The sequence below is a fragment of the Tupaia chinensis genome, unplaced genomic scaffold, assembly GCF_000334495.1.
Source record: "Tupaia chinensis unplaced genomic scaffold, TupChi_1.0 Scaffold144602_1, whole genome shotgun sequence".
NCBI classification, from domain to species: domain Eukaryota; kingdom Metazoa; phylum Chordata; class Mammalia; order Scandentia; family Tupaiidae; genus Tupaia; species Tupaia belangeri.
This window is the reverse complement of record NW_006204462.1, coordinates 1,596,271-1,608,771: the sequence shown is the minus strand read 5'-3', so window position 1 is coordinate 1,608,771 and position 12,501 is coordinate 1,596,271. Positions and strand designations below refer to the sequence as shown.

At 47.8% G+C, this 12,501-nt stretch overlaps 1 protein-coding gene and 1 long non-coding RNA gene across 4 annotated transcripts in view; both read left to right on the top strand.

Moving 5' to 3' along the window:
- The window catches only part of ERI1 (exoribonuclease 1), a 20,243-nt gene extending 11,752 nt beyond the window's left edge, over positions 1–8,491 (top strand). For all 3 annotated transcript variants that reach the window (XM_014583705.2, XM_027767755.1, XM_027767756.1), the window contains 2 exons: positions 1,119–1,233; positions 7,694–8,491. In XM_014583705.2, the coding sequence (XP_014439191.2) occupies positions 1,119–1,233; positions 7,694–7,936 (358 nt within the window). In that variant the 3' untranslated portion in view covers positions 7,937–8,491. The remainder of the gene's footprint in view (positions 1–1,118; positions 1,234–7,693) is intronic.
- A 3,213-nt stretch (positions 8,492–11,704) lies between these two features.
- The window catches only part of LOC106733727 (uncharacterized), a 10,410-nt gene continuing 9,613 nt past the window's right edge, over positions 11,705–12,501 (top strand). The window contains exon 1 of the long non-coding RNA XR_001369650.2: positions 11,705–11,963. This is a non-coding gene — a long non-coding RNA (uncharacterized LOC106733727). The remainder of the gene's footprint in view (positions 11,964–12,501) is intronic.

Sequence of the window (12,501 nt, the reverse complement as noted above, 5' to 3'; positions counted from 1 at the left end):
TGAGAAAGCAAGCCACCAGGTTTGGGACTCGTTTGAATCACATTTGACCAGGTGGGAGTTCAGTCCAGCCACCTTAACCGCACATCACCTGCCGGCCCCTGGGACGGATTTTTTAAACTCTGTGATTTTGCAGCCAGAGCGCTGACACACACAGGAACCGATGTCTGTGACCCCTCATGCTCAAGGAGAGCTGGGTGTGATTGCTGGTCTCCACACTACGCTGTCCGTGTCCTTGCGGTGGAATGACTGTGGTGTGACGAGTGTTGTAGCACATCTGATGGGTTTCAGCCACTGGGTACCAGTCGCTTTTGTTTCTTCTGAGTTTTTGTTTTATTTCAAAGCATACCCTCAGAGAATTTACTAATATTAAGAATCTGCCATTAAAAAGAAAATTTTTACATGAGCCAGCTCAATGGTGGTATAGTTAAGGCACCTGAATCCCACATGGCTGACGTGCGGTTCAAGTCTCAGATCCGATGGCTTGGGAAACACTCTAGTACATGTGTGCCCCAAGTTCCGAAAGGAGCAAGAAACAGGAGAAGGGATTGCAGTGTGTCTGTGCCCCACAGAGGGTGCTTTCTCCTCTCCCTCTCTGTCTCTGCTGAACACATGTGCATTCTATCAAACAACAAAGTAAGTTTAGTAGGGTTATTCTTTAAAGTTATTTATTTAACTTTATTTATTATTATTATTTTTAAATTTGGAGAGAGAAAGGAGGAAAGTGAGAAAGCAAGCCTCCGGGTCCAGGACTTGAACCATGGATGGCCATGTGAGAGTCCAGCGCCTTAACCACCACACCACTTGCCACTCCTAGTAGAGTTATAGACTTAGAAAAAATACTCAGCAAAACACAAGTCTTCCCAGGTGATCAAACCATAAAAACAGTCAAGGTGAGCTTAATAATTAGTTCGTAAATAAAATTTAATATATTCAACTTATTTTTTCTTTTTTTGCTTTTAAAGTTTATTTTTGAGTTAGTATTTTGTAGGAAACAAGCTAATTGTGTCAGCCTGAAGTTAACATGCGATTGTGACAGAGAAAGTGGACATTGTACATAGCGTGCAGCGTACGATGGCGTGGCACACGCCTTACCAGCTCTCTCTGTTTTGATTTACCAGCTCGTGGGACATGAGCAAGTTCCTCAACATGCAGTGCCAGCTTAGCAGGCTCAGGTACCCTTCTTTTGCTAAAAAGTGGATCAATATTCGAAAGTCATATGGAAACTTTTATAAGGTAAACTTTTTATGTTTACTAATTACACTGTTAAAGATAATTGTTAGGTTTGATGTGGAGGAACTTGTGGCTTTCTAAGTGTTTTTCATAGAAAAGGATCATGTTGTAGTTGTTTGCAAATTCCAAGGTAGTTATGTTCAAATTAGGAAAATAAGTCTCTTAGGGGGAACCAGCAGATGGTATGCTGGTTACATCACTGGACTCCCACATAGTTGACCTTGGTTCAAGTCCCAGACCTGGTAGCTTAAACTCACACCAGGTGCATGTGCGTGTGTGCCCAAGATCCCGAGAGGAGAATGGAGGAGAAGGGATTGCGATGTGGCCATCCCACCAGGGGGGGATTTCTCGCTTTCTGTCTCTGTCTCTCTGTCTTTAGCGAGTGCACACGCCCTATAGCAAAAAACCTCTGAAAAACAAACAAACAAACAAAACAACTCTTGCTGGATACATGTGTGCACATGGCCAAAATTTGGGGAGGAGAAGGAATTGTGGCATGGCCACCACCCCAGGGGATGGGGGTGGGGTGATTACTCGCTTTCTGTCTCTCTGACAAGTACATGTGCCCTATAGGAAAAATCTCTCCTAAAAAAAATAGAAAGAAAAGAAATAGGGACCAGCAGTAGGCGCAATGACTATGCTGCTGGACTCCCATGTAGTCAACCGCAGTTTGAGTCCTGGACCCAGTGGCTTAAACTCAATGCTGGGCGCATGTGCATGCGTGCCCAAGATCCCGAAAGGAGAATGGAGGAGAAGAGATTGCAGCGTGGCCATCCCCCTGGGTGGTGATTTCTCACTTTCTGTCTCTCTGTCTCTCTCTGTCCTTCTGGTGAACGGACACGCCCTATAGCAAAAACCTCTCCAAAAAAAAAATCATGATGGTGCTCACTTTGGTTTGTGTTAGCTTTACAATCGCTAGGACTTGAAATCAACCCAAATGTCCAACAGTAGATGATTGGACTGAAAAAAATGTGGCACATGTAGTCTGTGGAACACTACTCAGCCATAAAAACAGGGAGACCCTGACATTGAATACACAGTGGATGAATATGGAAGACTCCGGGGTAAGTGAGGCCAGCCAGACTGTGACAGACTTTGTATGACCCCGCTCAGTACATACCGATTGTCTGCGCTCTGTGGCAGAAGCCGAAAGTTTGGAGGGTGTAGTAGCAGGGAGGCAATGGTAGATACTAGAGATAGCAAGGATGGGGTGATACAGGGGTGGGGACTTGAGGGAGGGAAACGGGAAGGCGAAAAAAGTACATTTAACTGACAAAAAAATGAAAAGCTCCTTGCTGCTGCTGATGTGGATAGTGATGTCTTTGTCTTGACTGATACGATGGTAATTGTGCTGAAAAAAATGTTATTCACTGTAAAGATCTATGTGATGAAATGTAATATAAAATAAATAAAAAACAAATCATGGTGGACAGCTGGCCCCATGCTTAGCTCTGCAGGGGCACAGATCCTGTGTGGCTGACAGTGGTTTGAATCCTGGTCCTAATGCTGTGAGGGACATGGCGCATGTGCATGTGTGCCCAGACACCCTGATGGGGAGGAACGGAGAAAAGGGGTTTCAGTGTGGCCACACCTCTTCGGGGATGCTTTCTCTCTCTCTGGCAAGCACGTGTATCCTCTGGCAGTTAAAGCATTTTTAAAAAAATAGTAAAAATCATAATGGCATGAGTTGGCCTTTGTTAGTAAAGCTAACCTGACTTGATGTCATCCGGGACTGTTTTGTTTTATCTGAGGCTTCTCACTTTGGTAGAGCAGACATGGCACTGAGTACCTCAGCAGGTGTCACGGGCAGGCCCCGCGGGTGCACGACCTGCATTTCCACACAGGGCACCAGCCACATCTAGCTCTCCCGTCTTCCAAAGCCGAAGCTCGGCACTGCGCCGTGCCGTCTGTGGGGCCGGCCTCCCACGCCCTGGCTGGCTCTGTGAACACGACTGGCCGGCATCTCCCCAGGTGCCATTCAGGGGCTGTCCTCTTGTGTGCAGCGCCCCTCACTCACAGGATGTCTTCAAGGTTGGCCTCCGTTGTGCCCCACGTTCGTGCTTCCTGAGACAGTAAGACTCCATTTTGAGAGTTTCCTGTCTGTGAAAGCCCAGTGCTTTCTCATTACATACCAGGTTTTAAATCCATTGGAATCGTGGTGGACGTGTGGTCTGGCCCCTTTTTGCTGTTAGAATAGTGCTGCTGTGACGTGGCTGTCCAAGGTTGAGGTCCAGTTCCGGCTCCCGGTCCCAGTGTATGCTCAGTACCGGGCTGCGGGGCTGGGCGCTGACTGCCTAACTTTGGGGTGTCTCACAGCAGCTGCCCAGCTTACAGTGCCATGAGCAATGCACACGGGTTCCTGCCCACACATCCTGGCCAGCACTTGTTATTGTCAATTTTGTTTTGTTTTGTTTTTCTCACAATGGCCAGGGTCAGCTCTGTGGTAGAGTGTTCAGACACTCCCGCTTGGCCCACTGGTGTGAATCCTGATCTTGGCAGCTTGAAAACCACTCAAAGTGCATGTGTGTGTGCTCAAGATCCCAGCAATTAAAACATAATGACTGGGCTGCCAGGTGTGTATTGGCTAAGTAGGCTGGATCCCACATGACCAACTGCAGGTTCAAGTCCCGGATCTGGCAGCTTGAAAAAAAACAACCACTGAGTGGGATCCACAGATGGCATAATGATTACATCGCTGGACTCTCACATAGTCAACTACGGTTTGAGTCCTGGACCTGGAGGCTTAAAACTCATGCCAGGTGTGTGTGTGTCTGTCTGTCTGTCTGTCTCCAAGATCCTGAGAGCAGAATGGAGGGAAGGGATTGCAGTATAGCCCATTCCTCCTGGGGAGTGGGGGGTGACTTCTCACTTTCTGTCTATCTCTCTGTGTCTCTTTGGTGAGTACACACACTCTATAGCAAAAATCTCTCTCTAACGTACACACACACTCACACTCACACACTGGGTGCGTTCGTGTGCATGCCCAGATCCTGAGAGGACGGAGAAATCGAGAAGCGTCTATGGCATGACCACGCCCCGCAGGCTGTGCTCTCTCACACCTCGCTCCTTGCTCTTGTAGCTCTCCAGAAGGGTACGTGTCCTCCGACAGAATTAATTTAAAAACAAATTCCATTTTGGGACCAGCAGATGGCGTTAATGGTTACATTGCTGGACTCCTAGTAGTCCACCATGGTTTGAGTCCCAGACCCCTGGTGGCTCAAGACACGCCAAGCACATGTGTGCATGCCCAAAATCCAGAGAGGAGAATGGAGGAGAAGGGATGTGGCCTGGCCATCCCACTAGGGGTGACTTCTCACTTTCAGCCTCTCGGTCTCCGCAAGCCTCCTATAGCAAAAATCTCTCTTAGAAGTAAAAAGGCTCTCTTGTCAGTTGGCTTTGGTTCTCATTTCCTTAACACTGAGTGATGGTATCTTGTCATGTGCTTATTGGCCATTTGCATAACATCTTTGGAGAAATGTCCATTTATACTCTTTGCCCGTTTTTTAATCAGGTTTTTGTTGAATCAAAGGAGTTCTCCATTCTGGCTAATAATTGCTTATTAGGTGAGTGACTGCACACGCCCTCCCCTCTATGGGCTGCCTCTGCTCTGTCGATAATGCCCTTGATATGCACCAAAGCTTTTAAATTTGGATGGATCTTATTTTCTCTTTTATTGACAACATTTTTGGTGTCATATCCAAGAAAGCATCATCAAATGCAATGCTAGTAGAAAGCTTTCCCCCACCTTTTATTCTAGTGGTTTTATAAATTTGGATCCTAACTTAAGGCCTTCGGTTTATGTGGAGGTGAGGGTCCAGTTTCTTCTGAGTGGAAACCCAGTACCCCAGCACGTGTGCTGAGATGGCTGTCTGCCTATGGAGTGGTCTCGCCCCGTCAGCAGACCTATCTGTGTGGCCGTTGCTGGTGCAATGGTGGGTGTGGTGCCTGCAAGCTGCCTGTGGGAGCTCCGGGCCTCTGTCTGGGCCTCTTCCGGACACTGGTGTGTCTGTGCCGAGACCCAGGCTGGCTGAGGCTGAGGGTGCGTTGGTGTCAAGACCGCACTGCTGCCGTCTCTCTCCCTCGCTCATGGAAGAGATAAGGGAAACGCTGACGGTGGCTGTGCGTGTGAGGATGTCTCTCCAGACCCTGTACTCTGCCCCACTGCTCTGGGCACCTGCGTTTGGGTCCTGTGGCTTCGACAGCACTCCTCACGTTGTCACCTGCCTGTTTAATGACCGCTCAGGCTCAGGGCTCCAGCGGGCATCCTCTCTGCCCGTCTGGCCATGTGCCGCAGTTCATTGGTGTCCGTACACAGTTCGTGAGCAAGAAGACCATGGGTCGTTCATAAATCTCTATTGTGCGCCCGTAGCAGTGTTTTGAGTAAATGAACCGCTTAGGCTGGGTTTATGTGACTGTTGCTTTCTGTGTGGGCAGCATTGCGCTAGTCTGGTGCGGTGTCGTGTGCTGGCTGCTGGGCAGCTGTTGCCCACGAGACCTCTGCCGTGAAGCTCTTCCAACACCTACTCGTAGGAACAGACCATGGTCATTAAGTCAGGAGTCCCTGACAGCGAGGTTAAAATGATGCATGAAATCTCCAGCTTTATTCTTTTTGTTCCAAGATTTTTTTTTTTACTATTTGGGGCTCCTCAAGACTCCATGTGAACTTTCACATGGGATTTTCTATTTCTGCAAAAACTATTGTTTGGTCTATTTTACTGTGCATTGCATTGAATCTGCAGATGGCTTCGGATACTGTTATTTTGACAATATTAAGTCCTCTAATCCATCATCGTGGGTGTCTTTCCGTTTATTGGCGTCTTTAATTCCTTCAACAACATTTATCATGAGACGGGGTTGAATTCTGTCAGATTCTGTCAGTGTGGTGTTCTGGGTTGATTTTCACTTGCTGAGCCAGCCTTGCGTTCCAGGGACAAACCCTGGCGTGACCTGTAGTCTGTAGGTGCTGAGTTGGGTCACGCGTGTCGTGGAGGGCTTCTCATCAGGACACCCAGGAGGAGCCTCGTTTGGAACTTCCTTTCGTTCCAGTGCTTTTGCTTTGTTCTGAGTGGCGGCTGGCCTACAGGGCTGGCCTACAGGGCGGGTTCTGAGTGGCTGGCCTGCAGGGCGGGTCCGGACGAGTTCCTCCTCTTCAGTGTTGGCGTAGTTTGAGAAGGGTGGTTGCTGATGACTCAGGGGACTTGGCCTCTGCCTTCTGGCCTCAGGCTTCCTCTGTGTCAGGCGGGCTGTGATTACTGACTCATCGTCTCCTCCTAGGTGTGTCTGTTCAGGCTGTGATTTCTTGGTGCTCAGTCTTGGTAGGTATGTGTTTCTAGGAATCGGTCCATCTCACCTCGTTGTCCAGCGGGGTGTTCTAAGTGACATTTAATCGGAGACCTGCAGTGCATTGCCGTATTCCCGTTTAAGTACAGGTGCTGTTGGTTCTCTGCTTCATGATTGTCCTGGTACCCTGAGTGGCCACATGGTAGCTGAGGCTCTAATGCACTAGTGACGCACACCGACCAGAGCCCAGCAAGTCTCCCTGACAGGGAGGTGCAGGAACCTGACGGTGATTCTCAGAAGTAGAGGGACACCTTAGGGTCTGGGGAGACTGTAAGGTTTTGTATGTATCAACAGCTGGTCTTTATTTTTATTTTTTTAGAGAGAGTTTTGCTTTAAGGTGTGTGCATGTACCGGAATGACAGAGACAGAAAGGGAGAAATCACCCCCTGGGGGAATGGCCATGCCACAATCCCGTCTCCTCCATTCTCCTCTTGGGATTTTGGGCATGCACACACACACATGCCCAGTGTGAATTTCAAGCCACTGGATCTGGGATTTGAACCGTGGTTTACTGCATAGGAGTCCAACAGAGTAAGTATCACACCGTCTGCTGGTCCCAGAGCAGGTTTTAAACAGTACACGATGCCACCTTCCCTTCTTGATCTTCTTTTTAAAGAATTATTTGTTTAATTTTATTTATTCATTCAGTTATTTTAATTTGACCAGAGAGAGAGAGAGACGCAGAGAGAGAGGGAAAATGAGAAAGCAAGCCGCCAGGTCGGTACTCGAACTGTGGTTGGCCTGTGGGAGTGTCCAGCACCCACACCACCATGCCACCTGCTGGTCCCCTTGTTGATCTTCTTTATCTTCAGTCTAAGGAGATTTGATGCTGTCAGTATAGAGCAGTACATTGCTAGAAAATGCCATAATTTGTCTGTTTAAAATTCAGGTGGATCTTCAACTTAAATGTCCAGAACAGTACAAAGTATGAATAATTTGTTCACTTATAAACTCTGTTGTAGCTATGTTTTAGCTCAGAGAATTTGCTTTATTTAACCATGAGTATTGCGCTTTTCCTACCTGATTCAGCTGTAGCTATTCTTAGTTTCTTATTCCCCAACTTAACTGTGGCTTATATTGCAGTCTAGGACAGTAAAGAATTACCAAGTGGTTCGTTTTTCAGGTTCCCAGAAGCCAGACCAAACTGACAATAATGCTTGAGAAACTCGGAATGGATTATGATGGGCGGCCTCACAGTGGTCTGGACGACTCTAAGAACATTGCCCGGATCGCAGTGCGGATGCTTCAGGACGGCTGTGAACTCCGCATCAACGAGAAGATGCACGGGGGACAGCTGACAAGTGTGTCCTCGTCCTTACCAGTAGAGGGTGCTCCGGCTCCGCAGATGCCACATCCCAGAAAGTGACTGTGTTTCCCTCTGGGATCCTTGTCCTCAGAGCTGCTACAGAGCAGTAGCAGAGTCCTCATTGCAGTCCCGCAGTGCAGCGTCAAGCATCCTGTCCCCTGAAATCCCATAGTTACAGATAGATACAGACATGTGTGTATGTGTGTGTGCACACGGACAGATTCTCGGGGCACATGGGGTTTTTGTCACCAGCACTTTGGATATAAGCAGTGTCTGTTACACAGTAACGTTTCCTGCTTAGAACTGCATTTTATATTATGAATTAGGATGTCCAAGATGTGTTCCCTTAGTTTTCAAATGCAAAATTTTATTGGCAGTTTCCTCGAATGTCATACCTTACTGATGTAAAAATAGAATGTATTTCTACATTAACTTCACTAGATCAAACCATTCCTTAAAATTCAGAAAAGATTAGAAGGTAGGCTTTCTCTAGCCTTCTGATTTTAAGAATATCCTCTTCTTGGTTTGTGAGGTTTGCATGTGAGGCTCAGCCTTGGTCAGGGCCTCGTCAAGTGCTCGGGCCTGGCCGCCCACACTTCTTTTCATAGGGTCTGGCTAACGAAACTACAGAAGACTAATGGAAGTTGGGGGGAAAAATGTATTTAGAAGAATTTCCCAAGGGCTCAGACTGTCCAACATGTACATAGATCAGTGGGCTTTGGATTTGATTGGTTGGCTCTGCCCCTCCTGTGACATATCTACCCTAATTCTTTTTTTTTTTTTTGGAGAGGTTTTTGCTATAGGGCGTGTGCGCTCGCCAGACAGAGAGAGACATAGAGACAGAAAGCTAGAAATCACCCCCCGGGGGGATGGTCACGCCGCAATCCCTTCTCCATTCTCCTCTCGGGATCTTGGGCATGCACGCACACGCGCCTGGTGTGAGTTTTAAGCCACCTGGTCCAGGACGCGAACCACGGTCGACTACATGGGAGTCCAGCATCATAGCCATTACGCTAACTGCTGGTTCCCTCTACCCTAATTCTTAAATCTGAGAGACCATGCTTTAAAGTAGATTTAAAATTAGGGGTTGCCACTTAATTTTACATTTGGATTCAATATTATAAGTAAGGTTAATAAAGTCAAGTAATATTTTCTACCAAATCTTATATTTTCGTTGCTTAAAACTACATTTCCATCTGTGGAGTTCGTCAGGGAGTGCTTACCTGAGTATATGTAAGGAGAGACCACTAGATGTTAACTGGATCGTAACCAATTCTAAAACAAAATGAGGGCTGCCCATGGCCTAGTGGTGAAAGGAGCTGGACTCCATCAGCTGACCACAGTTTAAAGTCACCCGGCATCCTGAGGGGCATGTCCTGTGTGCCCTGAGTCCCCACAGTGTCAAAAAGGGGAGAAGGGATTCAGATGTGACCACACAGACGTGTGGCGAGTACAGGTACCCTTTGGCAATGAAAAAAAAGGTAAAAAGAGCTATTAAAGTTGATAAAGTGAGGACCAGCAGTTGGTGTAATGGCTATGTCTCTGAACTCCATGTAGTCAACCACGGTTCGAATCTTGGACCCAGTGACTTAAACACATTGGGCGTGTGTGTGCGTGTGCCCAAGATCCCAAGAAGAGAATGAAGGAGAAGGGATTGTGATGTGGCCATCCCCCCTGGGGGGTGATTTCAACCTCTCTGTCTCTGTCTACACAGGGAGGTCTAGGTGGTTTATATGGCACTCAGGGTCAGAGGGCACACTGATGTCCACACCAGGAGGTCTAGGCGGCTTATACGGCACTCGGGGTCAGAGGGCACACTGATGTCCACACAACACGGAGGTCTAGGTGGCTTAAACGGTGCTCAGGGTCAGAGGGCACACTGTGCTGGTGAGTGTCCGGAAGTCTGGGAGAGTCTGCAGTCTGTGTGAGCACGGGTAAGCAGGTCTTAGGGCTGGATGCCAGGACATCTCCTAGGCACCTCCCTGAGGTGACTTTCTATGCGACCACCTCACCGTGGGCTCAGACTCATGCCCCAGCGGAAGTGCCATCGTTCATATCCACTTGTGGGATTGCTCATGAATAGCTGAACTTGCAGTTGGGAAATTTAAAAATGGCAAGGAAATAACACTTTGCCGCCTCTTTTTCTTTTCCCTTTTTTTCCCCTTTACCGCGCTAATTTCTTTATTTTTCTTTGTGCCAAATAATCAAAGCACTAAGACCTCCAACTTTGTAAACTCTAAGTACCCTTTTGGCTCAACCAAATGTTTTATTGTCTGAACTCTATCTTTTTTTTAATATTTAATTCTATTTGTTATTAAAATTTTTTAAATTATTTATTTAATTCCATTTGTTATTTTTTAATTTGACCAGAGAGAGAGAGGGAAAGCAAGTTCCAGGTCTGGGACTCTAATCATGGTTGGCCTTCTGGAAGTCCAGCACCTTAATCACCATGCCACCTGCTGGCCTGTCCTAATCCATTTTCAATCACTTCAGTGAGTCTTCACCTTCTCCTCCATTTTCTTTAAGAGGCAGGGTCTTGCTACTTGGACTCTTCCTGCCTCATCCTCCCGGGCAGCCCAGCTGCGGGTGTGCCCTGCCTTGCCTGTTTATCCGGGTGGTTTGGGACTTTGCTGAGGTGACCTGGGCCTGTTCTGATGATGTGACCTTAACTCAGTTACTGCCTTCTCTGGGGTTTTGTTGTGTTCTTTATCTTTGGGCTACAGTCCACACTGGAGAGATTCGTGCAGCCTAGTGTCCCAGTCAATCAATATTCATAATATTTTATTGTCGGTTTTTATTTTTCTTAAGCTATTACTATATTATGCTGCTATTAAGCATATTAGTCATGACTCATTTTTAACAGCCTTTGTGTCTCAGTGGTCATTAGCTACGTTAATTTCTCCGCTGTTTGTGCATCATTCGCTCTGACATTGACACATTGGGCTTCTGCTCTATCCTTTTTGTTTTTTCTTTGAGAGGTTTTTCACTATAGGGTGCGTGCGTTCGCCAGACAGACAGAGAGAGACATAGAGACAGAAAGCGAGAAATCACCCCCTGGGGGGATGGTCACGCCACAATCCCTTCTCCATTCTCCTCTCGGGATCTTGGGCACGCACGCACACACGCCCGGCGTGAGTTTTAAGCCACCGGGTCCGGGACGCAAACCGCGGTCGACGACGTGGGAATCCAGCAACAGGCTACTTGGACTCTTCCTGCCTCATCCTCCCGGGCAGCCCAGCTGCGGGTGTGCCCTGCCTTGCCTGTTTATCCGGGTGGTTTGGGACTTTGCTGAGGTGACCTGGGCCTGTTCTGATGATGTGACCTTAACTCAGTTACTGCCTTCTCTGGGGTTTTGTTGTGTTCTTTATCTTTGGGCTACAGTCCACACTGGAGAGATTCATGCAGCCTAGTGTCCCAGTCAATCAATATTCATAATATTTTATTGTCGGTTTTTATTTTTCTTAAGCTATTACTATATTATGCTGCTATTAAGCATATTAGTCATGACTCATTTTTAACAGCCTTTGTGTCTCAGTGGTCATTAGCTACGTTAATTTCTCCGCTGTTTGTGCATCATTCGCTCTGACATTGACACATTGGGCTTCTGCTCTATCCTTTTTGTTTTTTCTTTGAGAGGTTTTTCACTATAGGGTGCGTGCGTTCGCCAGACAGACAGAGAGAGACATAGAGACAGAAAGCGAGAAATCACCCCCTGGGGGGATGGTCACGCCACAATCCCTTCTCCATTCTCCTCTCGGGATCTTGGGCACGCACGCACACACGCCCGGCGTGAGTTTTAAGCCACCGGGTCCGGGACGCAAACCGCGGTCGACGACGTGGGAATCCAGCAACAGCCATTATGCTAACTGCTGGTTCCCAGCTTCTGCTCTATCAATGGAGACACATTGTCCATTTTTTATGTTTTGTGTTACTTTAGGTACAATGCTTAAAAATCATTCACTTCAGGAAAATACTTTTCTCATGTCTTTTTTGGCCTTAAAATAGCGTTGTTTTTCCTTCCTCTTAGGGATAAGTTCCTACCAGGACTGAAATGAAAAACCAAGGGAGTCACTAATGCCTGTTAAAGGTGAGGGGAGTTATCACTGAAGATGGGTTTCAGGTGATAGTTTTTTTAAAGATGGGGCAAACTGACCTTTAGTACCTGTTTGAACATCACCCAGAATGACAATGCAGATTGGTAATGGGAGGGCGGGAGGGCACAGGGGGTCTCCCAGGGAGGGAGAGACTTGGTGTCAGGCCAGCAGTCACGCTGGTCCGGCGGTAGGTGAAGCCTCGCAGAAACAGCTGTGGCTGCACCGTGTGGGTGTGTGCATCCCAGACCAGATGCCCTTCTGCAGGGCTGCCCTCACTCCTCAGCGCTGGGGAGGAGGCAGCCCCGTGAGAGCGGCTTTGGCCGACTGCTCCCCACGTGGTGAGGTGCTTCCACACACCCATGGGTCGCACACCCGTGCCCAGGGTCACTGTACTGCTCCTGTTGCACTTGGCAGTTTCCTCTGTCCTGTGCTGTCAGCCCGTCCGTCTGTCATGCCCCCCCAAAGCTACAAATCCCAGCACTTGTTGATCTGGGGCTGGTTCAGGAGCTGCCAGACAAAGCCTGCTTCCTA